General features: G+C 35.4%; 1 protein-coding gene across 2 annotated transcripts in view; it reads right to left on the bottom strand.

Annotated features, from left to right (window-relative positions):
* Positions 1-10131: 10131 nt before the first annotated feature.
* Positions 10132-27866, bottom strand: part of LOC100747155 (mannosyl-oligosaccharide 1,2-alpha-mannosidase IB-like) — a 106195-nt gene continuing 88460 nt past the window's right edge. For both annotated transcript variants that reach the window (XM_012394577.3, XM_024372709.2), the window contains one exon: positions 10132-10374. In XM_012394577.3, the coding sequence (XP_012250000.2) occupies positions 10147-10374 (228 nt within the window). In that variant the 3' untranslated portion in view covers positions 10132-10146. The remainder of the gene's footprint in view (positions 10375-27866) is intronic.

Raw genomic sequence — 27866 nt, 5'->3', positions numbered from 1 at the left:
TATTAGCACTACAATGAAATTCGACTATCACCATTATGCTGATAAAATTTGAAACGAATCTAAAAATGTACGCGAAGACTAGAAAATATTTAATGTCACTGTTAATGATATTCAGTACGTCGATATTTCATACTCATATGCTCGGGACGCCTATCTATAGCGAATTAAATTTTTACAAGCAACGTTTGCAATAAATATCTTGTCACTTCTATATACATTTTCAGATCGACTTCTTTCATCGATACAATCATGAAAATCATGCCTCGACACAATGCCAATGCAAAATCAAAATACGTCGTATTACACATACAATACGGACATAAATGTTTCTATGATAAATATTCGTATACTTTCATAAGTCGGTGTATATGCTTGACCTTATATTTCATTTTCTTAATTACACTTAATTTCTCATTGTATACCACATACGTATACGTAACTAGCAAATTTCGTTATAGCTATCCTTTACAAATTCTGCTAACTGATACAATACAAATGTAAGCTACTTGTTACCTCGAATGTACGAGAAACATAGAGAGAACCCAAGAGAAGAGAACATAGTACCGAAGGCAGATTAATAAGATCTTCAAAAGTTCGATTTCGATCGACTTCACGTTTTTATCGTCTCCTAGTATTCCTCTTAACTGTGAACTTGAACAGGCATCAGATAGCGGACTTGGCGTTGATTGAGCTTTCGTTCCGTCCACGTGGGCTCAGGATAGCGCATAATACGACATGGTGTTTCGTTTTAACTCGCGTGGCGGTTAGGGAGTCAGCTTCCTCGTCGAATTTATCGGCCGTCCGAATCGTGGGCCAGTCCATATAACCCGTTCACGATCGGTTTCCACCTCGAGAGAGAGGCAGAGAGACGAACCATATATATATACTCTCTCTCTTTTTTTTCCTCCCACCAACCCCATTTTTTCGTCAACGATGCGTGCACAGGCTGGACGCGCGTACTGTTTTCATTCTTTTATAAATCTTGCACAGGGTAATATATATCGGCGTAGCCGGGTGTATTCACTCGCGGCCGCGTTTTATGCGGCCGTATCCTTTTTGCATACGCGCCGCATTGAAATTGATTTCGACCAGGCCGACGGGGTGCGCTTGGACGGCCACCGGAAGATTAATACCCGCAGCGCCCCCTTTCACTCGCTGTTTTTTAATCCGGTCTCTCTTTCTCTATCTTTCCCTTTCTCTCTGTCTCTCTGTCTCTTTCGTTATTCCAACGGTTGATTTGACCAACGCGTGGAAAAGCACGCCTCCAGCGCGTCATCCGCATCCCCTCTTGCATCTGGAATCTTCGCAGTTGTGATTTTTGAAAAAAGGGAGGGACTTTTGGAAGTAGAGAATTCTCCTAGAATTCCGAGGGAATTTTTTGGAGAGCGTCGATCGTTGATGCAGTGGTTGAGAGTCAATCAACGATTCAGCCTTATATGTTTTTAAATACATGGTTGTATACAGTTGAGAATAGAAATGAGTGAACAGTTGGTGGAGATAGATATCGACGAAGTTTCCATATGACGAAGCGTTTATACAGAAATGTAAATATTAACTCCAATTATTGAGATGAACAGAAAGTTGGGCGCCGTTTTTCGTAGCGAGATGGGTCTGAGTTCGAATAACGACTATTACCCTCAATTTAATTAATCTAGCTTGATATTGTTGATTAATTAGCAGTCAACTGTAAAGTGTAAAACAAAATGTTCCTGGCATTGGCTAGTACAAGTTCAAATATTCACCGCGATTATGTAAAACCACACGCGCTAATTGATCGACAGAAACTGGTGCAACTTGGATGGCATGTGTTCTATCCCACCTATCGTATTCTCTAGATCTATCTTACGCGTTTAAACTACCACTTATCCTGCTTGTTACAAAGAGCTGGAAGAAAAAGTACTTGTGTTCTTTGGAAGACTGAAAAATCGAATTGGAACGTTTCTTTTTTCAAAAGATTAAGCGATTTTACCTCGATGAAATAACGAAATTGCCATAATGATGGCGAAAACTTATCGAAAGGAATAGTGGATACATGGATACATCGACTGAAAACGATACACGATTTCAAGGAGAAAGTAAATTCTTTAGTTTGCTCGTAACAACGAGACGAACTTTCTGTTCAATATTTACCACATAATCTACGTGTTATAAGGGTAATAGGTAAAAGGTAATAAGTAAATGTGTTAAAAGCTAATAAATAAAATTTAAGAATGTAACGCTACAGTTAGTTTGAGTAAATATCATTATTCCATTGAGTTTTGTCCTCGACTATATATATGAATTTTTTAAAACAAGATATAGAATTATCGTTAATCCTGCTGTGCTCATCGAATTTTTATATCTCAATCTTATCATTGTTCCAACCAGCAAAAAGACTTATAATATTTTAAGAATACTTTAATAGAAGATAATGTGATTTTGTTTCAATCTGATACTCACAAGCCCGACGATAATGAGCCACTCGTTTCGCTTATAAGTATATTTGACAGAGAAATGAAAGAGCGCAGGTATAATTTTCGATCAGGATGAATATTTAGGCCTGGTAATAGATTTTCATTTCGCGAACAGTAAACGAAGGGGGAAAAAAGCAAAGCGTCAAACAAGTTTGTTCCATTAAAGCGGTGTAACTAACCCGTTATTGCTATTGAGATTCAAACGCAGTCAGCTATTTCCAGCGAAACGATTTTTTCTCCGGCAGACCGCTTTGTAAACGCGGATAACGAGTTCGTCCCTCTCTCTCTCTCTCTCTCTCTCACTCGACAAAAAGAAGAAAAAATTGAATTTCGTTGCATCGCAAACTGCTGAAAACATCTAAAATTCGTGATAACAAATGATATATCAATTGTAATAGCGATTGTTTCGTAAAAAGCGATATTTCGACGAGAAAAGAACGTCAATGGTTTTCGTAACATTCGAATGACTCGAAAGCTGTGATCAATCGGAGATCAGGAAAATTGAAGGGGGTTCGCTTGATCACGGAATTATGAAAATTGAAGGGGGTTAGGATAAAAGATCGACAGTTGTCGCATTAAAAAAATGTGAATCCGAAGATTCCATTAAGCTTAGTTCCCTTGGATGATTGGGTATATCCCAATTATAGTTTCGACATTATATTGTAATTATTGGAAATAATGGAAAATTAAAGAAATTGATCAAGATTGGCTTAAAACAAATTCTTTATCTATTTATGAAAAAACTGTTAATTAATATTCTTTTGGTAAATACCCATATTGTAATTACAATTTCAATATGATAAGTTGTTATTATAGAATAATATAATTACTGTGAATGTCATCATACGTAATGTTATTAATATTAGAAACCTAAATATATGTATGCATATATATCAAATCATTTCCGATGATTTCAAGATATTATAAAAAATTATTCAGTACACGATAGCTTGAACGTAGCTGAACGTATTTAGAAATTATATAGAACAGGTTTCCCCTCCATGAAAGAAATGCATAAAAATCCGTTGTTTAATTATTAGTTACATCATTTTAAATTGAAAAACTTTTACGAATTTGTGAGATAAAACCAATTTAACCGCGTTCGCGAGTAATCTTCGTAGAAACACCTGCCGCAAAATGTCAGCATGGAAAACGAAACCACGAAAATCGTGTCGAAAGTGGTAGGACACGGTACCACATTGGGTTACCCGATATCTTAGAACGTGACCATAGCTTGGACACCGCCTGCAATATTTGAACGGACTGTGGCTGTGTAATAGAATCGCTGCTTTAAATTAAGTCTGATACAGTCCCGTTCCAGTTACGGGTCGTACCATTTGTAAAAAAAAATTGATATCATTTTCAGCCAACAGGACGAAAAGCGAAATTGTAAAACAACGTACTTTACCTGGTCGTTTCAGTCTTGATTATAATTGAAATTATTGGCGAAACTGGTGTAATTTTATACTTTTGAAGTTGTCCCGTATTCTCCGTGTAATGTCTGATATTTTTAAGACAATTAATGTAACTAATTAAAAAATTTATTTTATCTCCTGTGTCTGTCGAATGAACTGCACATTTTAACGTCTAATTGGCGGGAAAAAGATTGCCACGAATAATCTCTTAATTTCTACGTTAAATGAGTTTTATTACAGTTGTTTCCTAGCGTCTTCTTATTAAAGTGTCCATACGATATTGGCCGATTATTTCAAGAGATATTTTAATCACAGCACGTAATTTTAAATGAGATTATGAAAACAAAATACACTGCGAAATAATCAGAGAATCGTCTTTTCCTTATTTTTATTTTTATATGTATCACTTGTGTCTGCACACTCTTTTTTATATTTCTTTCGAAGGATTATCTCAAAGTAAATTTTTATTACGCTGTCATACAAGTAACTTGTCCTACTAATTGTAATTAGTAGATTGTTATAGCGGTACCTCGTAAAAATATAAAAATCTTTCGTTCAACCAAACACATTTACGTTTTTCATCTTTTTTTTATGAGAAATAGGTTGTTCGATAGAAATTGTTGGAAAAAGGGGAAAAGATATTTTATCTTGGAGAAAGTTGGAGAATGTAGCGCGAAGAATAGGAAGCGAATAGCACAGGTGTGAAATATTATCTAGAAATTCTGGCAAGAGCAATAGAGCAGTTTCTGTGCACGAGTTTGCAGCGCAGTGAAGTGACTAATACTCCAAGTTATCCGTTTAGGAATCCACCATAAATAGTTGAGGTTGGCACAGATCAGGAAAATGTTTGACGTTCTATTATCCACATCAGGAAGCGAAATCCTTCGGGAATATTTCTTCGAGAAACCAAATATTTAAATGGCATCGTGACTTCGCGTCTTCAAATGCCATGAAAATGTGTTTTTAAACATAGATATAAATATATCTATATCTATGTCTTCCTTCAACTACTTGCCATTATTCAACTCTTACAACAATTTATCGAATTTACCAAATAGAAGAACCTTCGATAAAAATATTTCACAAAAATTCACTGTTATTATTCACATTATTCTCTTGATTTTTAAACAGAAATTTCTTTTGGAAGTTGGTTTGATTCAAGTTAAGTATATATGAAATATTTAAATACATATTAAGTGTTGATAATTGTACTACTAAAAGTGAAAAGATTAAAATCCCCTGAAATTTAGTACTCCGTATCACACAATTAAAAAGACGTTCTTCCAACATGTCAATCAAATTAGATCAACGAATTTGCAATGTATATGAAATTCGATTCAAAATTCACAAACTATGATCACTTTCCCAACAATATTAATCGATCCATCCTTATCATCCCATCCCTCATTTCCATGCAAACAATCTCTCAAACAGTCTTAGACCAAACACAAAAAAACGCAAACTAACGTTTCTTTATCTGCTATCAGCCACAATTACAGTGGAAGAGCAAGCGTTTTCCGCGACGCGCAGCTGCGACCCGATAGGCACGAAATTCAACGTCAGGGTGGTTACTGGTTAATACGGCAACTTATCCACTTAGGAATACGCTCTAATACCAGACGAAGGTTGGTGTTCGTGTAACAACCGGCACGATGGGTGGGTGAGAATCGTCGGGGTGGCTGGATAACCAGGAGTTTCGTCGGTGCAGAAGTAACGGAGATTGTTACCAAGTTTGGATAAACCGAGCCAAGTTCTCCGGCTGGTACTTACGGGACCGGTTGTCTAGCGACGAAAACGCTTGGACAAAGTTTATTCCTCCAGCTTCCCCCTCTTTGCTTCTGCCACCCCCCTAAGGAACGGTCGAGACACTGATTTACATAACGATTAAGTTAATTAACGAGCAGCACCAGCCGCCGCAGTTGGATTGTTAATTTCAACCGCGAAACGACGAATCGTGTCGAACTCGCGTCCCTGTGGCGTTGAACGTGAAACGCGGAGAATTATTAGCGACACGAGTACTACGCTATGCTATGAGTACTGTTTCGCGTGCATTCGCGCAAGTTTAGCAAAATAGATAAGATTTTGTGCCCTTCGGGGCTTTCGAGTCGGAGTTCCATAAAACAATGATTCTGTTCTGTAAAACGATAAAATAACAGACAGTCAGTCAATGCATTATAGCGAGGAATTAACATTTATCAATCGAATGAAAGAACAACATCGACAAAGGAATGTTGATATTAATAGAAACCAGAGGTATGCGGGAAACAATACTGTTCTTACTATAGCAAGAAGTATGAATTTACAACAGAGGAATTAAATTCCTTTTGCAACCACCATGATTCGTTGTCTGCCATTGATTTGATATTTCACCCTGTAGCATTGCTTAATATCCTTTCCTGCTTTGTTCGTCTGTATGAATATTCGACAATTTAATTATTTCATTCAATTTACACAATACCCGATTATAATAACTCTGATTTGTGTGAAAAGAATCCATACTACATGTTATCTGTATATTTAAGAAACTAGAGTTTCCAGTGTGTATATTTTATTCATCATTTTATTCTACAAACTTTCTCAATTATTCTAAAAACAATCAATATGAAAAGCAATCTTCATCTAAAATAAAACAGAAACAAATAAATATTTTCAATGAGGTTTATTTAACTTTAAGTTCTTTCACTATCCCTATATCATCAAATTTTGATATAAGAATCTTTCCAAATAATTTTTAATTGTAAAAAAGGAAGCTTAGTATTTTAAAAAATTATATCCAATGGGATATTCCAATTGACACAGTTAGAAGCGTAAGATCTTTCCCTTTAAACTGCATTTTATTTTGTTCCAGGTGAATAGGACAGATTCAGAAACATCCGCTCTTGAGATACGATCTTGTAAAGAAAATAATTTTTCGCTTGTTTACTTTTCTCTCTCGCTCGCACACTCGGATCTCTCACTAGCACACCTTCACTGACCTATTTCAAGAGCAAAGTCCTTGCGGTGGCCACCAGCAGACGCTGAGTCAGACGATTTTTTACTACTACTACTATTACTACTACTACTACTACTACTACTACTACTACTACTACTACTACTACTACTACTACTACTACTACTACTACTACTACTACTACTACTACTACTACTACTACTACTACTACTACTACTACTACTACTACTACTACTACTACTACTACTACTACTACTACTACTACTACTACTACTACTACTACTACTACTACTACTACTACTACTACTACTACTACTACTACTACTACTACTACTACTACTACTACTACTACTACTACTACTACTACTACTACTACTACTACTACTACTACTACTACTACTACTACTACTACTACTACTACTACTACTACTACTACTACTACTACTACTACTACTACTACTACTACTACTACTACTACTACTACTACTACTACTACTACTACTACTACTACTACTACTACTACTACTACTACTACTACTACTACTACTACTACTACTACTACTACTACTACTACTACTACTACTACTACTACTACTACTACTACTACTACTACTACTACTACTACTATTACTACTACGCAAAGTACACGTTTCCAAGAAACAATGTGGGTCACGTGAATTTCGCCCGCCATTCACTATTCCAGCGTGTTTTCAATACCAAACTTTAAGTCCGTGTATCCTGGAAACTAATTGAGATATCGACCTCGAAAAAAGGGCGTTTTTATGGCGTGATTTCCCCTATCTTCTTAAATGTCCTTTGTTAGAAATTAAAATTTTATGATTTTTCTGGATATCTTTTACGATTTTTATGATTTTCATGATTTCTATAATTCGATATCTTGGGAACTAATTCAGATATCAATTTCGAAAAAAGGATATTTTTACGTTCCTTCATCTTTTTCGAAGATTTTCGTCCGAAGTTTTACAATTTTTCCGGATGAGCTTCAAGATAAAAATCGATGTTACGTTAACTGTAGAGTAGAAGGTTTTACGAGTTGCATAAATATTTATATAATAATTCATATATTGTATAAATATTATTAATAATATTTAGAATATTTGTAGAAATGACGAAGCTTTCATTTGTCATTAACAACATCAGTTAAATTATTTTCATTTAACATTTATTTTGATATTTCGATAATAAGAATGAATCTATATATATATATTTATATATTTATATTTGTATATATAAATATATATAATATATATATATAAATATATATATAAATATATATATATATAGATACGAACAGGGAAAAAATGAAAGTTTGCGACGACTTACGGGATAACGCTAGAATTAATCCGACAGCCGCGTAAAATATAGAAGGTTGAAGGATGTACCTGAGCTTGGATTAGGATTTAAAGCGTTTCAACGTGGCTGCTGCTCTCTGCAGATAAGATTTTCATTGTCCGTCAAGGTCATGGAATATTTGTTCGATCTCGCTTCCTTTGAACAGTCACGATTTTCAAAGGATTACCTTGAATCACCGTGGGAATTCTTCCAGAGCTAGGAATGCTCTTGTTCTTTCTACTTCTTTTTATGAATTAGTCTTTAGAAATATACTTTTTATGAATAACTCGTAATATAACTTCACCGTTCTAAATCAGATGTTCACCATACTCGCATTTTCTCATTAATAATTTAATTAAATTCTAGAAGTCTTTTAAATAGAAGCGTGAAAAGGCTATGCAAGTTGATATATTGTTATATTTGAAAGGCTGAAACAACTGGTGCAAGCAAGTTTAAGCATTGAGAAAATGATACATAAAATCTGTATCTAGAAATCTGTGGAATATTCTTGTGAATTTTAATTTTCATTTATTTATTAATTTTATTAATACGTATAATATTAGTGTTTTAATATTTGCAGTCTTTTCTTTCTTTTTCCCACTTTCCCACTGAATCTTTGATTTCTATACATTATTAGAACATAAAAAGAAATCGATAAAATTCCTGTAAATGGTTAAATAAAGAAATCTCTCCCAATGGCGAAACAAAGAAATAAAAAAATTTCAGGACATAGGAAAGTAATAACGAAGACAAAGTATTGTTCATAATTTAAGATATTTTCAAAGATTTCACATATTTTTTACTAATATATTTTTACTAATAATATAACTTGTAGAATTGTTATTTCTATGCGCCTACTAATTGATTTCCTGTAAATTTTATTCAGTAGATAATATTAAACATATGTTTTTAGTATGTTCCCTTTTATAATCAGTTATACAAACATGACATGTGATTCAATATCGAAGAATTTTCACAATTGTCATGGAATTGTATTAAGAATTCCTATTTGACAGTTTGAAAATATCATTCGCTGTCTGCGATATTCTACTTTCTTTCAAGAACTCTTTCGTAAAAATTGTCATCCGACTATTTCAAGGATCGTCGAGATGTCTCGAGTCGCATTCACCTTTGACGGTGGAATCGACGAGGGAGAATTGTCACGTCTTACGACCATCGGCTAGAGTAAACACATTTTCACGAAGTTTGGCAAGGAAAAATGTTGATTTCGAAGGGACGTGTGCACACTACTGCACACACGCGACAAGAGCCTGCGTTTCGTTGGGATTTCCAGCGTCGATCGAGAGTGAGACTCGATGAAATTGCTTTCGATGCGTGAGTCAAACGTTCTTACAGATATATATATACGTGCGTTTATCGAGATCTGTACCGCGTCGATATATTCAACGGAAAAGAAACGATCGAGTTTTGCGCGAGCAAAATCTCACTTCAACGGTTGGACGGAATAATTATTAATGAATTGAGATTTCGTAATATAAAATGGAGAATATGAACTTTTTGGAAATTATCGAATTGTATTTGGATTTCTAGTGATCTTCAGTGGAATTTCTCTTTCTTATAAAAAAAACCTTTAAATTGTTTAAATATCGCGCTCAATGTAATTGAAATATTTCTTAACCGTTACGTCCCATGCAAGTAGTAATTTTGATTTTCGATTAAACTTCATTTTTACGATATTGTAAATTAATTAATGTAACGGTTATGACACAACAGCAATTGCAGTTTCCGAAATATTACGCGAACAGCTTCGAAAATGGTGGTTTCCTTTGATTCTGTCGCAGTACTTGTACCACCGTCTCTTTCAATTATGTCTATCTCACAAATTAAAAACGTAATTCAATCCGTCATTCAATAACGCGTTCCATTTGTAACATTGGAACGTGCACAACGTTTACACGTTTCTTCTCGAACGCTACAATTTTCCCAGAGACAAAAACAAAAATAAAAGAGGAAACTATGTACTCACGATATCGAAGTCGAGATTCTCAGCGATCCAGTCACGGCCTTGCTTGAATTCATCGTGTAGACCCATGATGTACAGGGTGTCGAGGCCGTCGACGATGGTCGCACCCATATTTGAAGCACCAAAGATACTAGCGCTGTGGCCCCTTTTCGAGATTGGTCTTAGCTCGTTCTTTCCCCAGGCGTACCTCACGTAGTTGTCCCAGCCATGTTTCATCATCTGCATACATAAAAAGTGTGCGATCAGATCAAACAGTTCAAACAAAATCAATATATGTAAATCAATCATAAATATATAGCAACGGTATAAATTACAGGGTTACGAATGAATTTATAATTCGAATTTTTATTCAATAAACGACAGACACAAAGCATAAATTGCCCAATTTCATCGATCTTAATCATTTGGTTCCTGGAAAATTAAATATATACAAATTATTGTTACATTGTGAATTTTTATACAAACTCTTTATCAATAAAATATAGTTTACGAATATGGCGTTATAACGAGTGCACTTTCGTTCATTGGATGTAACATAGTTGCGCTATCGTTTATTCTAATTTTTATCAAATTCTTTTAATCGTGAGAAATTGGACATTGTTAGGATTTGGAAGAACTCATTTCGAAGTAGGATGGACACCGGATAAAGAAATGTTTCGTAAATTTCATTACGAAATTCTTAAATAAGAAACAATAATTCAATTGTTGATATTCCAAGGCAACGTCGAGAGTGGATGTAATAACAGTCAAGTAAATCGCTTGGTGCACGTGTTCAGATGGGTAATTACGTTGCAAGATAAGTTTCCTTGTGGAGAGCAAGAAAAACTAATGCATGGCGAGACAAAGACATCATCAAGTACTCGAAGAGATTCGCTTCAGCTACTCTGACAGGCATTTCTGCTCTCTTCCTCCCCTCCCAACTCTTCTTCACGGATTCTTGGCAGTAAGAACGCACTTCCGTCTTCGAGTTTACCCTTCCATCGTAGAAGCATACGATGTTCTGAGATTTTCCAGGAAACATAGGTACTCGTTCTGATGTCTTCGAATCGCGTACCAGGAAACGAAAGTTTCTCTTTTTTTTTATATTTTATTTCTGAAACAAATTTCGGTGCGAGCTTCGAGATTGAGGTTTCGGAAAATAGACCAGTCTCAGATACGTAGAAATTCCTTTCTTTCAATTGAAAGATTCTGTACTCTATGAGGAAATCTATACATTTAAGATATACTAAATTGAATTTAATTTTATACTATGTATATCATAAGTATTCACAGAGGTTTGTTTGAAGCTTAAGAAAATCTGTAGGATTAAGTATATCGAATTTATAATTTCGCATTATTTAACAAACTAAAAATACGTCGGGGAATATCCCGAGATAATGTTTATTTCATTTCCAGTAGACGTAAGTAAACTTTAGTAAAGTCACATGTCTAATTGTCATAATTGATGCGCGTATAAGGTCACATATTCACGTCTTTACATTCGATTCGTATTGCAAGTATAATCAGAGTCAGAGTGTCCGTGAAAATTCCTTTAATGACTTGGATATTTAATAGAATTTGGATGTTTGAACATTCAATAATTTATTCTGCTTTCAACGTAATTCAAACGATTGCCGCAGATACATCCCTACTAAAGAGGAACAAAAATGAAAAAGAAAGACAAAAGAATCCCGAAAATACGTACAAGGAGGGAAAAAATTTGCGAACGAAATTTGGCAGAATAATTCGATGCGAATTCACACGTGTCATTGCTGGTGAAAATAATAGACGGATCCTTGGTACGTAAGGGATGGGGTGGACAGCAACGCGAATCGTACCGAGAAAAACGAATATATTAGCCTGTCCGGCCGTTCGTTGACCATTATTCCCGTTCTCTTTGATTTTTCGAGCCATTTGCCGGCCTCTGCCAGTCCGCAGCCGCTTCATCACGTTTTTATGGCGGTATAATTCAGGGGGCAGTATAATATCTGTGGGCCCTGGCCAGTGGCACCAACAGAAGTGAGTCCTTCTCTCCAACCTTTCTCTGCGGTCATCGTGAATTAAAAAAAGAAAAAGCAAAAAGAAAAAAGAAAGGAAGAGGAAGAGAACGAAAAAAGAACAATAAATTCACGAGGGAACGATGAAAGGGGTGGGATGTGTGGAATTTTTTTGACACGGCGGTATTCATGACGGATGAAGATGGAGGGAGAGATTGAGGAGCGAGAGCAGTTGATCTCGTCGATGAACTTTCGCGAATGTTCTTATTACAACCTGGCTACATTGTTTCGTGGATGGGATAATCTTCGTACCAGGTGATTCGATGTAATCACGTTTTGATCGAGTTTTAATGCGAGCCTGCGCGCACACGATGCGCTCGTAATTATTTAAATCGAATTTGCGAATAATTATATGAGTGATAAAATTATATGAGTGATCGTATGAATTTTTGTGAATCTTTGCAGTAAATATAATAATTTCACAGATTCATTGTCCAAATATCATACGTGATTTTCATCCAAAAGTCTCATAGACTGATTTCGTTATTATTTATACACGTTAAACTGACAGCTTATTGATCGTTAAAGGCCTTTCATTAAAGCCTTAATAAACCAAATATTAAACATTAAAATTATCGAATAATATCACCGTTAACTACAAGATTTTCATCGATTCAACAAGAAATCCTATTCACGATCATCGCGCAAACGATTCAGTCAATTCAAAACCGAGAAACTATCAAATTCTATCGTTTCAAAGTTTCTTCTCGACAAAAATTAGAGACAAGCAAATATACCGCACTTTTCCATCCAACCAGCGGCATGAAATCCAAACCATAATCTGGTTGCGAGTAGAGGAGGACGAAGGCAAGGAAGGAACAATCCCGATCAAGGTTGGCATTCGTGGAAGGGAGCGACGTTGCAGAAAATTGCAGAAGGCAGCCATCGTGGCCGGTGGTGGTGCGAATCGCGACGTTCGACCCTTTTTGTCCTTATCCACGTAATCGCGGCTAATTTGTTCTGCGGCGAACGCAGGCAACGTGTACAGGACGAGAGGTTTCCACGCTCTACCCTCCTTTCGATCGTAATCTGGTTAACATCCGTGTTAGGATTAAACCATTAGCCCGACGGGAAGGGATACGGAAGGAAGAACAACCGGCAAAGCCGAGCCTCGTGGCCGACGTACGCGGTCCTGTCCGATTATTTCCCCTCTGTGAAGGGATTCTCGTGAACTTTGATGTTCCACCTTTAATCCGCTTAATTTTCTTCGATCTAATCGGTCAAAAATGCACAATCTTGTTTTCTAGCGAAATTGTTTCTTGCTTATATAATAATACACGTATCCTTCCTGCGATTCTAGCTCCAATCATAGGTTTTTAACACGATGAAATGCAAAACACAAGGCAGGAAATGGAACGAAGCAAGTACTTTTATAAATACGAAAGTATGATTGTATCTATTGGTACAAAAGATGATTGGTTGGCTGTATTCGTATCTCACATTAGCGTTGAAGGATTAAGGTACAGTAGGATCTCGATTTACTGAACGCTTTTTATCCGGACGGTAGATTATTATTCTTATTCGAACGTTAGCCTGTCGGAACCATATCGGCCAGTAAAGGAAAATAGATAGATACTCTGTGTCGTATTATTTTTAATATGTAGATGAAACACATAAGTTCATGTAATGAATAAGTCGGTGAAGGGAAATTACGAAATTATTAATTAACTAAAGAAAATTATGGATACTTTTGTTAACCTTTCTGTTTTTCATTGAAAGAAAAATACAGCAACACTTGAAACAAGTCGTCTTACGTGAACAGTTACGTATCTCTTAATCAATTTATGTATACTCCTTGTACGACAGGTTTTAAGATTATAGACTTATGATATAACTGTACGTTCTTATGCATTCACTAAGTCTATTATTTATACTTTTCTGTAAGTTGAATAGAGAAAAGGTCAATTGAGTTAGAATTTAATATCGAGTCCGTTGGAATCTTAAAGGAAATTTGATTCATTCATACGCAATTTTTATTCCTTGCTTATACTGCTTATAAATCAAAGAAAAAAGCTTGTTATCTGTAATAGTTTGCGAGATAACAGGTCGTATCGCTTCGAGCGAGGCACCCTGCATAAAACCCTTGTAAATCCCTGGTGGTTGGTATCCCACTGAATAACAAAAGGTCACTCGAGGGACCCATCTTCTTTTCCTGGAACTTGCCAGGAGAAAAAATTTCTTTTCAAAGCAATGCTGCAGCGCGTTTCCATTAATATACAAACGGTGCACGGTCGTGCAGAGAGGGCTGTGCTGGTTTCGAAAGGATGCAAGCACGGAGGAAAGAAACCTTGCTGGTCGATCGAGCGGGCATCGCTCTGACTGGATAAATAAGACGAAAAAAAATTTAGAAGAAGAAAAAAGGAAGGAAGAGAAGAGAAAAAGTCGACGAAGCCACTTCGATGCGTGCTCGCGGGATTAAGTACAGGGTGCGCGATGCAAACAGCTCTGTATATCGGAGATCGCAGATCAGTCACCGTGTGATTCGATCGTGACTGGAATTCGATTGATAAAAGTCCATCTACCGTAGAACTGGTCTCTCTATGGAGAAATACGAATATATTATTTATGAATTACATTCGTTGGAATAACCTCGGGAACTTCTAGACCTTTAAACGTGATTTTATTTTTGGAGTAGGTAATGTTTGAGATTATCGTACGTTACATATTAGAGCTTCGATTATTATGTGTTTTATGTTCGAAGAGAAATCATCTCTTTGGAAAGTGCCATCGTCAGCAACTAGAATATTAATTAAACAGCGAGTGTAGTTAGTGATTTACTGTATCTGCAATTGAATAAAAATATCCGACTTTTTATTAGCACTAATCCACTCAACATTCACTTAATCCATTATTTATTATACTATCTCATTATTATATATATATAATATAATAATATATAATAATATATATATATGCAATTTAGATACGATTGTAAATAGAATGACTATAATATAAAAATATTAAGATCAAACGTTTTTATAATTTTATACAATTATATAGTGTATCCTTACGATGTTCGTGTAATCCAGAAGGAAACGAATGCTGATAAAAAAGATGTTGTTATCGTTATTGTTTTCGCTTCTTTATTTCAAACACTAAATTCTGTCACTCGAAACTCGGTGATTAGCAATGAGCAATCACACGAAACCTCAGCTACTGTGGTAACAGCTGTTTATATTTTTTATCATTGGGGTATAGAGAAGGAGCGGTTAATGGCATTGACGGTGATTAATTTTGGCGCAATGAGTTTAAACAGCAGTGTCCTGTTCGAGCTAGGGCCAACACGCAATTATTTGTAGGGAACGCGAGCTCTGTAAATACCTGTTAGTTGATACGTCAAACAGTCGCTATTTGGCGAGATAATCTGTTAGCAGCGGCATTTCGACGATCCATTGTCAGCTTGTTTAGCATACGAGTCGAATAAACAGGTTCCTTAAAATTAGTTAATTAAAATTAGTTGGCGATTGATAATAAAAATTTTACAATATTTAATCTAAACTATAATAGAAAAAATACATGTTTACAGGATAACATCTATTTAGAAGGTTTAACATTTACAATTATCGTATAATATTTCTTGTTAGACATAATTTCATTAATGAAATTGTCTTATAACTCTGATTCCTTACCCTTCCAAGACTAAGAAAATAAAAATTCCTAGATAATAAATATGAAATAAACATGAGAAGAGAATTTTTGACAAAAGCAACCAATAAAAATTTCCATCTTCGTCAAAGACCAATACTTAATTTATAATACTCGACATGATACTTTAAACGTATCTGTTAATAACTTCGCAGCTGATGCAGCATTTATATGTAAAAAGAAAAAGAAAACAAAATTGTCATGGAAAAATAAAATTCGTCTCAAAACCCAAAACGGCGGGTAATATCGCGTGCACGAGCGTTCCAATTGGTCAGATCGAAATGTGTTCGCGCTCAAAGAACGTAAAATCGTAAAAGCGTCGCGGTGCAGTAGGGTGCAGATATTCGAGCTGGTATATTGGCTGGTCACATAAACGCACGAACGAACGCGCGCATGCGAAACAACAAGGAAACTGGACCCACGGATATACACGTGTAACTGTGCTTAATCTGGCCGCGGTTTTATTCCCTCCCTTTATTTCCCGCGGTTTTCAATTTGCGTTATTTATTGCCCTGGCTAGCGTAAGTACCACCATGTCGGCGTCCCACAGTGATTTCACGAAATCTGGCATCGACTCTTTCACTCGCTTCCATCCCTTCCTTTTATCCCTATGTTTCTATTTCTCTTGTTCTCCATTTGCGTTTCCATTTTTTCACTCGCGTGTTTTACTTTTTTCGAATTTCTCTACTGCCTTCTTCTCGTTTGTTCGATTTCTTTCTTTACTTTTTTCTTCCTTTTTTTTTTGTTATTGAAGCAATTCAGGCTTCTGTTACGATACTGTTTTGCAAGACAAATTATACACACCGACTGTAAAAAAAGTCAAAAGTTACTTTCTTACTGTATTTATATCGGAGAAAATGCTGATTTTATCATTAGATTACGGATTTTTTATGCATTTAGGAGAAATTTCGTATAACATACTATTAATAATTTCACATCGCATGATATGAAAAAATGTACAAAATACCAAAGATTCAGTGCTTGCTATAGCATTTCGAGGATGACATAAATTTTTCTTTTGGTCCTATTCCTTCGGTTATACTCATGCAAATCTGAATTTGCATAAACATATTTAAATGATAATAGAAGAAATGGATTCAACTTCCTTAACGTTTTAATTAATTCAATTCTTTATTTTAATTATTTCTTAACATTCTATATAACGATATTTAGTTTTCCGATTTTCTTTTCCATTTCGTGATATTGTTACTTCTCTCGTACCGTTTCTAAATCTAGCTAGAGGAAGGAAAGCACGTCTCTCTCTATTTTCATCAATTTTTTTCCTCTTCTCGTATCTTTCTTCTCCGCTGTTGCGATTCGTCTCGTTTGCATACATAAATCTCCACTCCTCCAACCCTTTTCGTTCCACGGTTCGAATTTATCTCTCGCAACGTGCCTGTCTACATTTTTTTCTTCTATCTATATTCTTCCTTTATTGCGTATTTATCCCCATTTTTCCTTTCCTCTCTCTTTCGTGTATATCTCTCTGTTTTTATTTACTCCCTTTGTTTCCTCATCTCTTTGCCTGTATCATAGTTTTTCCCTGTTTTTCCCTATTTTCATCCACTTTTGCTTTTCCCTCTACAATCTTCTCTTTTTATTGCAGATTTCGAAAAGAATAAAATGCGGTTACTATCGCGGCAAAAGCTAAATTAAAAAGAATCTAAAAACATTTGTATTATTCAAAAAATGATATCTTATCTAAAAGTGCCTACATTGTTGGAACTAACTCTATCATTTAACCTTATCGGAAACACATAAAACGAGAGAAAGAGATAGAGAATAACCGCAACATGGAGACCAAGTCGGCATTCTTCTGCGTGACTGCAAAATTTAATGGAGCCAGCGAAACCGCGTAATATCTCAGTGTGGAGCGAATCATAAAAATCGTCCATGCCCTTTACGAGGATACGCCAACTCTTTAAATGCCTCGGCTATCTCGATCTTCGTACAGAGTTGGCCACGCCACCGAAAAATATCACGGATACACGGAATTCTGCAATAGAGGGAAGAATTCGTAGTGAAAAAAGTAAAGTTGGATAAAAGAGGAAAAGGAAGAAAGAGAAAAATATTGACAAAGAACTGTTTTCATTAACAATATTATGTGGATTTCTTTTTTTTTGTCTACACTCGCTTTTGATTCTCACTGTATATAGGATACTCAGCATGTACAGTTACCATATCCTGTGTTTTACAGAAGTATTTTAACTGAAACGGTAAATAGCTATACCAAAATACAACAAAGCATCATTTGTTCGTACGCGTTAAGAAATTATCGGGATAGCGAACTTCTTTAATAAAGGGATTTCCTCGAATTTCATTTCTGTTGACAGGATACAAGCTGGCGCACAGTTTACAATTTCAATTTGTACGTGCACACGGATTGGAATGGAAACGGAAGTTGTTCGCCTCGTTGAAACCTTTTTCTCTTCGTCTTTCTGGTTCAAGAGGATCGCTGTAAGTGTGTTCCGTTCACCTGACGTCGGCCGCGATATTCGTTAAAAATATCTTCGTTGTAGCTTCGGAAGATTGCCGGATAACATGAAAATACCGAGCATCACACCGCAAATATTTTACGATCCGGACCGATGACAGAACAAACAACGTGCAACGAAGAACAGAGGAAACGTCCAACAGGAAAGGGAAATTCCCCGAGATACTACAGGTATTCGGAATTTTAAAGAATTCATACCCTTTTGGCTTCGTTACTTTTTATCCAGTCTGGTCTTTTCCTCGTTATTAGTCATGAATATTTCCTAAAAATTTCGATCTGGTTTTAATCACCGTTGAGTCTTATTTTATTAGATGGAGGTTCATGAAAGTAACGTGTAATTATATTTGGATTACTTGTCAGATGTTATTAGGCAAGGATCTAACAGAAACAGAAAATTTGGCCAATTAATTCGAGGTTATCAAGAAACGAAGAAATCTGGATAAATATTAAAGAAACATTAGGTAACTAATTCATAAACGACTGTCTCAAAGTTAGGATCTCCGATGCAGTCATTTTGAACTTGTTCTTTGGTTTCTCATTATTTTGATATTATTAGTTTTAGGATCTTAACGTAGAATTTCTTTTTGTTTCAGATGAAATAATATAAAATGTTGTACTTTTATTTGTATTTCTTAAGAAACTATCGCACATATCTATAAACTATCGATCATATTTAGATCCTAATTTGAAGTGTACATTCGTAGAAATGGATATTTCATTCATCGATTGTCCAACATGTATAATTGTTATTCTGCTTGCAATTTAACGTTGTTTAAAGATTTTAAACCAAATACTGAAATTATTTCAGTCTTTAAAAATTATACATTTATAAAATCATTGACTATTCGACTTTTTAATTTTTATAGTATATTCAACACTTTCCTAAAATGCTGTTAATTAATGAAGCTAATAAAAAAGAATACACCTTGATACTTGTCGAAGATATATTGTACATAAAGTCAAGAAAATCGTATAGAGTGAAAATGATCGTTAACAAGGTTTCAGTGCATAAAGTAAAAGAGAGAAAATTTATTGTGTTTCTTGTTAAATAATTGGTTATTACGTTGACGCCGGTACGGTGTAAATTTAGTCGAAACTTCAGACTAGTTAGACGCATACAGATGGCACAAGTTCAATACAACTATATATTCGTACACTCATATCTTATTTGTAGCACACTGAACTCTGTATATTACATTATATTGTATGGATCCAAAAGTTCAACATCCTTTGGCGCCATTGGCTACAAACCAGAACTTGTATAACACGCAATGCTAAGTTTCTTGACGATAAACCTTTGATTAATGCTAAGCAGAGCGACACTCTGTACAGAGTGCATCAAGAGGTTACTGATAAATTGATATAGCTTGTTTAGGATCAAATAGGTAAACCAAGTAGGTAAGGGGGAATTGTGCTAGTCCGAAGTAATAATTTTAAGTAATTTTAAACATCTCAAAGCTGCAATAGAATTTAGAGAATATATTACGTCTTAGGAGAATTATCTCTGAAATATATAAATAAAAAGTTGTAGCTATATATGCGACACTGAATAATTTGCTTTTCGACTAATAAATTTGGAAATTTGCCGATTTGAAATTTTAATATTTTTATACCAAAGAGACATAATTTTATTAACTTCCCAGCACGATCTTTATTCCCATTAAAACTTTGTGAAATTTTACACAAAATTTCTAATTAAATCAATATCTTTGATCTTCAAAAGAGAACTTCTAAATATTGTAAATATTTATTTCACTTCATTTTAGGAAATGAAGCGTTCAGAAAGAAAGAAATGGTAAAACGAAACGTTTAAATAATCTCACAGCCATCTAATTCCCATTTTCTCAAAGCGCATCACTATCAAACGAGCGTTCTACTTATCAGGTGAGATATTTTTGGGAGAGTTGAATTGTTGTCTATCTTTCCCTGTTTTCCCCTACTTTCCCTCAGCAGTTCGCCGTAAAATTACGTTCAGTTTGCAGGGGTTCCTGAGGAATGCAGCGAGATTTGCGAGATACGTATGCACGCGGAGGCCTCCTTCGACGTCCTGAAGGATCGCCAGGAAGCATCGAAGCGAGAACCAATCTTCACGGCAGGGCGAGCCCAATTATAGCGTCGACTCGTTATCGGATGTCATTAACCACGGAGAGACGCGGGACGACATCTTTCAACGGAAGATACAACGATTGCAACGTCGTTCCTTCCATTGTCAAGGGTACAAGCAAAAATGTAGGATAATGTAAAAACTGGAAATCATCCAGGATAATCATCGTGAACAGATGCAACGATGATTTGACAAAAGAAGATTTTTCTTTGGTGAGAAGAAGAAAATCGGAGAGGTGAAAGCGTGTTAACAGGATATTTTAAAACGGTGAAATGGTAAAATTTGAAAAAGCAAAAAAGAAAAAAAATAGAAAATGTGTAAAATGAGAAAAAGCCACGAACAAGTTGTTGAATCTGGCAGAATCACCGATGGACGAATTTAATATACAATCTACACTTTTTAATAGTATTCTTGTATCGCTAATGCATGGAGATATTTTTAACTAGTACTTTTACATCTTATTTTAAATAAAGAGTGTATAAAATTTAGAATATTATTTATGAATGTATAAAATATAATTAAGAAAGCAAATCTGTAAGCTGCGGCAACGACCAGCTTTATCCGAGAAGTTAAACTCCAATCGGCGAAATCGTCGTACCGATCGTCAAGTATCTGGCAGTTCCTTAACTACGAGTTTCCAAATAGAGCAAGTCAACGGAAAGACACTACTTCGAGGTAGCTGTGCAGGTATCAGCCGGCAGTTTCGTCTTCGTGAAATTTGCCAAGATATCTATCATAGACCACGGTTTAATCAATCTAGAGCACCGGTGAGTTCCGATGAAACACGTTGAACCCGTGATTCCGCTCGACTACGCAACCATCGTGAGAGCCGGCATGTTATGGGAACGCGAGATTCCGCGCATCTTGCACGCCTAGCACTGTTTACAAACGGCACCTCCAAAACTTAAGTATTGTTGGTGTAAAAGATATGGTAGAGATCTATAATAAAGATGTAAAATTTGAAAAATAAAATATATTAGGTTGTCCGAAAAGTTTCTTTCGTTTTATGAGGAAATAATAGACGCACAACGTATTTTGTTTTATATTATTTTGTCGAATTACGTACGATCCATTTTGTTCTGTTGAGATAAACATTGCGACATTTCACAGACTTGCATTGTTGTGAAAAATACGTTTGCGAAAGAAAGACATGTTTCGGACAACCTAATAATGAGAAACAGGACGCTTGAGCTCTATCAGAACTAGTTTCGCAAAGTACTTCGTGTAAAATATGCAAAATTTATCGCAGAATATCATTTTAATTTCTACAGAGTATGCAATGTAGAATATACGTATGGAATTTAACGTAGAATATTATTCTGATTTTAACAAAATACTTAATATAGAATATTATCTTAATTCTTGTAGGGTGTTTTCTATATAAAATATAAAATATAATTTATATTCTATATAATATAAAGCTTTGATCTACAATCTTGCCATTTCTCTTTCAGCAACACTACACTCGACCATACCAGTTTCTTGCATGGATCGACCAACGTTGTAAATAGACAAAGACGAACAGAGACAGAAAAGGCAAAAGATGCAAGGACCGGAATTCTACGCCGACGACGACCCTCCGGAGGTATACTATAATTATGTCTTTGTTTATTGTCGTGGGTTGAATCGCGGGTATTGTGCTTTCAGCTAATAGCGTGAATTATTCTTCGCCCAGGCGACCGACACCCTTCTCGCCATTTCACCCGTGATCTTATTCTTTGATCTGTGAATGAAAGCTCCCTGCAACGGACCGCTTACAACACGATTTCTCTCTGTCCTCTGGCGTTTCTGTCTTTGTACCACGATGGAAATGTACAAGGTGTTCTTGCGTGCCTGGGATACGATTCGAGGGTTGCTCTTGGGTGAAAAGGTAGAAATGGTAGTGTTTGGAATTCCAGGCAGTCCACACGGAAGGTGGTTTGGGTTTCATGGAGAGATTTTTTGCTTGTCATGGTACGTTGCCTTGGGTGGATGTTTCTTTCGTTGCTTGGTGGACAGGTTATTTGTAATTTATTCTTTTGCAGAGCGAAGCTCTAAATTCTTGCGACAGAAGCAAGTGTTTTAATGTAAGTAGGAATATTAAAGATTTAACTTAGTGGAATTAAATTAATTGAAGAATTCTTTTTATTTTCCTCTGAAGCTAGTGTAATATCGTAAGGTAGTTTGAATTAGAAATCGGTTGAAAATAGAAAAACCGCGTACGTCGTCTTTCTGTGGTTCGTTTACATTTAAGAGTACCTACATGACTAAAGGCACGTAGTTGGTAGTTCTTACACAGGTATGAGGAAAACAATAGACAACGTTAGAAGAAGGACGGTTTCGCTATCCAAGGCCGGACGACCGAAAGATCAGAATGTGCGAGTCGAAAAATGTGCGTGTTGCGAGAATCAGAGCTAATCGAGTCATCGAAGAGTAGAGTTGTTGGAGAGAGAGAGAGTGTGTGTTAGATTCGTTGTGACGAGAGTGGCCAAATAACTGTAAAGTTATTTGATATAGATACGAGTATTGCATTTAGTTTCCGTTAAATAAATATCGTTTTCTGTCCAATTTATATTTGTATATTCAATTTAATATTAATAAATTGTAAGCAATCGGGAAAAAAATTCTATCTTTATTTTCCGATATTACACTAGATATGTGTTTTTCAACTCGTCTCAAAATTTTGCACATTCGACTATATCAGAGAATCTACAAAATTCCTGCGTGTGTCTTCTACGCGATACAAATAAGAACATCCCACACTTTGATCATCGAAATACGTTTTACAGATCATCGAAATACAGTTTAAACGCATCTCGTACACTACATTAAATATCGTTAATAATATTTGTCGGTTCAAATCAGCAATGATATCAGCGATATGATTTATATCGCTTTGAATCGCTTTCATTTAAACTAATACATTAATTCTGTAACTAAATGCAATTCTATTAAACGTTTCTGTGCGTGTCTTACAATTCCATATATTTCTATTTGCTTAAACTTCGACTAAACGAGCTCTACTTCAAATTTCACAGGCTGAATAAACTTCAATGTAGATATCGAATACCTTCAGTTTATTCTGGATGCATGGTAGCGTATAGAATATCGACCATACATTTCACGTAAGCTTTGTGCTTCATCGAATTTCTCATTAACCGATACCAATGTTCGCGATTTATGCAACACCCTATACCTATCCGGCACCCTTCGCCCCTTCCGACGTCTATCGTTTCTCCCTTAGCCAACGTCTCATTAAAAGGAACCGCTTCTATTGTACCAGACTCGCTCGTTCGGCAGACAATGCGACTTTGTCGGAAGGTCCATTCGTTCGAATATCATCGCGCGTACCAAGCGCCTTCCCCACACCGGAAATGGTAATCAGACTCGAAGAAGATGCTTCTCTTGACGGCAGAATAGTTTCCACGACACAGCGAGACCGTAAAATTGAACAAGCTTCAAGGATTATGTTGCTTCAGTTGTTCTCGTATTACATTATTCTTCGTATTTGTTTTTTTCTTTTTATTATTTCTTATTATTTATTAGAATTTACGTTTTCTCGTAGATATTGTTCTTTTCATATACTTGAAAATGTTTTTTCCCACTCTTGTGGTCTTCTTTTACTTCCGAAATTTTTGTTTCTATTATTTTTTACATCTCCTACGCTTGACCTATCTTTTTTCTATTCTGACAATTCTATTCTTTTGCTTCATTAGTTTTCAGAATTTTATTTTACTTTTCATTAACGTAATAATAATGATAATATTTTAAATTTAAAATTAAATTTAATGAAATTCGAGCTAAAACCGAAGATTAAAATTAAATTAAAAAATTAAACCAAAGCAACTTCCTCCCAAAGATTTCTATGCGGAAAGCCTTCTGATAATTCACTTTTCTGATAGATACCAGGTTGTTCAGTGACAAATAGCCAAATTCTGAGAAATTCAAGATCATTCCCTTTAGTCGCCAACAATAAAAATAATCCATCCTGAAAAAGTATAATTCTCTTATGAAATTTATTTGTACAACCCGTCACAGTTACATCGCAAAGTTATTCCTAACTTTTTAACTCCATAAAAAAATAAAACCCTTTAAAAGATCCTGCTAAGAATAACTTTTATTCTTGAAAATATACGATTCTTCTCAATAAGTACTTTTCGTAAAACCAATAACGTTGCTGATAAACGTGTTGTTAATTCTAACAAAGGAACGTATCAGTAGGATGTTCCGAAAGCATAGTTACTATACAAGTATTGTCTAGAAACATAAGCGTTTTCCATAGAATTGAAACAGTATATTCTCGTGCAGATAGGTACGTTGGTCTACTCGATTTACATGCTTGCCGATAATTAGAGACAACGTTTAAAGCACGATCCCTAATACGTCAGGATTAGCGATCGTTTGAGTAGAGACGCTGCTTGGCTAATGTAATCAGATCGATGTTGCGTCGTATGGAATCGATTGTGACGTCATTCGAACAATGTTACGCGAGTTTCTGTTATTACAGAAATCTGGGTCAGACATTGGTTAAGATTTCTTTGACCCGTACGAAAGAAGCTTTCGCCACGAACTTGATAAAAGACAGATTATTATCGACGTTTATGCCGATTGAATAAAGAAGCTTGATGGATGTACATCGTTATAGAGCTTCTATTTACAAGCTTCTATTTTCGATCTCTTCAAAGTCACTTAAAAAATAATTAAATTTTTATATCGAAACAAAATTCGAAAGAACGAAAAAAAGGACAAGATTGTGTCAGAAATTAAATTTATATTTAATTTAAGATACGTCACGTCAAATAAAAATAAGGTTCGAAAAGAAACATTGGAAAGTACAAAAATAATTTGCATTTAATGCCTCCACTGTTCGAAAATCACAATTTTATATAATATAATTTTACGTTTCAATAAAATTCTAATTAACGAGAAAAGGCAACATTGCGCCGTAAATTTAACAAAACCTACACGAATGTTTATAACGTTAAAAAAAAACACTTAAAATTCGTTTCGGTTAGCAAACACTTGGCCTAATCTCGTGGTACACCCTTAAACAAGCAATCTATATTCAAAATAATCGAAAACGTCGAATCACCGGGAGCAAGTTAAATGAGGGTGGATTTTTATTCGCGCGACGATCGGCCCCCGTAAACGGGATCTATTCAAGATGCAGCGTGAACAGTAAATCGAGATCTATCCTGAACGTGGTTTACCCATTTCGTGAATTACGCGAGTCCACTCGCAAAGCAAATTGCTTCGTTCGGAATGAACGATGTGTACCTCGACCAACCGGGAGATCTATAAGCTCTCGTATATAACGGCGTGAAGCTCCAAAACGTTTCGCAAAGCTTACCGCGGAGAATTCGCGACTATGTGTTACCTGGGATCCAATTACAGAACTAATTATATCCTACGATCGTAAAAATAACACGCTATTAGACTGCGAAACGGGATTGAGCTTCGGTTGAAATGGAAAAGGAAAAAGAAACAGATAGGATCTATTCGCGATTTTAGGACGAATGGGAGTTTCGTGAATGGAATTTCAACCAATTTAGGGAAGTATTTATTGGGCGCAGAAAAGGATAATTACGAGTTTTTTTTGGCACAATAATTTACATGGTAGCTAACAATGTCAATGAATTGATAACTGGCAAGTTGTACGTCGTAGATTATTATGTAACAAGTTTTTGTTGTATACAGTGACGGGTAAAAGAAAGTTTTAAATTGATACGCTAGGAATTTTAGTAACTTTATACTAAAAATTATTCATACATTGATAAAAGTCATATATTCTGTGGTATATGTTTTATTTATTCGTTGCTTTTATTAGATATAACTCTAAACTAACTTTCGTAAAATCATGCCTTTTTATATGTTTATATCTCATATTTTATAAACCTTCTTCTGTCCGCTACTCTGTATATAAAAATATGTAATCAAAAATTTGTTGATAATGTTTAGAGTATTTGTATATATCGACTCTGATTAGTATTTGTGAATCGATAAGTGGTTATAAGCTTTTGTTCGAAGCAGTTGAAATTCAATGTACTGTTTGAAGAAAAATAAAGTATCCTTTAAAAAATATCCTACGGACAAGAGAGGTAACCAAGTTCAATAAATCGGCCCGATAAACTGGATAATAGCGCGGGTTGATCGTTTTTTGATAAACCCAGAATCGACTGGATATAGAGGATCGGATGGAAGTCGATTAAATTCTAAATCAAGAAAGCAAGATTTGTCGATTGGTATTCCGATACATCATAGGGAAAACGCATCAGTACACTCAATTGACACTTTCAACGATATTCGTTCGTTCAACTCTATTTTTGTCACGTCACCCTTCAACCTTTCCATTCGTGTAAATTACTTTCGCGTACTTTTTAATGGAACTTTCTTTTGATATCCCCCTCCTCACTTTGTACGCCCATTAAGCAGATATTTCTACTTCGGTTTACTTCATTTAGCGTAATGTTACGAACCCATTTATTTACTTAATTATGACGATTCTTCGATAATTGCGATTCTGTCTTCGTCTTTACGGGTGGATTCCTTTTCGAATTTTTCTCTTAGATCGATTTAAAAATAGCGTCGAATTATATAAATAGAATACCTATCAAGGACGAAATTGTTGATGAATTTGTTACTGAAATGCAAGTTTCTCTGAACTTTCACATATAAATACACGCGTTCACGCACAAATTCAAATATCTATTTTGTAGAAAAAAAAGTACAGAACAAACGCTAAACTGTAATTATTCGCATGGTACATAAAGCAATCATAAAACAGGTAATACAAAACGATATTTCACTCATCTCGCTGTGTTTAAAAGCTCAAATAGAGTCGATATCAATATGTAATTCCTGCATTTCAAACTCGATTAAAATCTTGATATCAGTCACTGAAAGCAGCTATTTTCACGTTTCACGAGATTTCCGTTTTCTTTCTTCGCAAAACTCCGTGTCTATTGACATTAGTCGTAATTAAACGATAACGCTCTAATTAATCTTGCTTTCCATATATTATGGTATCTTTCGACAGACTCCTGCTTTATCTCCTTTTTCCCAAAATCATCAAAAACCACAGAGACCACGACATTTTCTATGTGCGTGCCACCGGTCGTATTCCAAAGGATTAACCGCAACCCAATCCTCTGTCGGAAATCTTATTTTTACTATCGTCTCGTTGTCTGCATACTGTACCGTTCAAGCCCGTCAATTTTCCCTTTTTACATTTGTGCGTCTTAGAAAAATCTCCCGAAATCCTTGAATATTCTTCTTGAAGTTTCTACAATATCATCCAATACTTTTCTATTGTTACGTGCCATCTCTTTTTTTTTTTTTTAAGCAAAGCAAGGTTTAAATACAAAAAAGACGAAAAATTCCTTTAAATTACCGATTGAAAGTGCAGATGGCAGGCCGCCGATCTTATTTGCCACGTAAAAATCGCGAAAAAAGA

The sequence above is a fragment of the Bombus impatiens genome, unplaced genomic scaffold, assembly GCF_000188095.3.
Source record: "Bombus impatiens unplaced genomic scaffold, BIMP_2.2 scf_0092, whole genome shotgun sequence".
Taxonomy (NCBI): Eukaryota; Metazoa; Arthropoda; class Insecta; order Hymenoptera; family Apidae; genus Bombus; species Bombus impatiens.
This window is presented reverse-complemented; position numbering and strand designations above follow the sequence as displayed.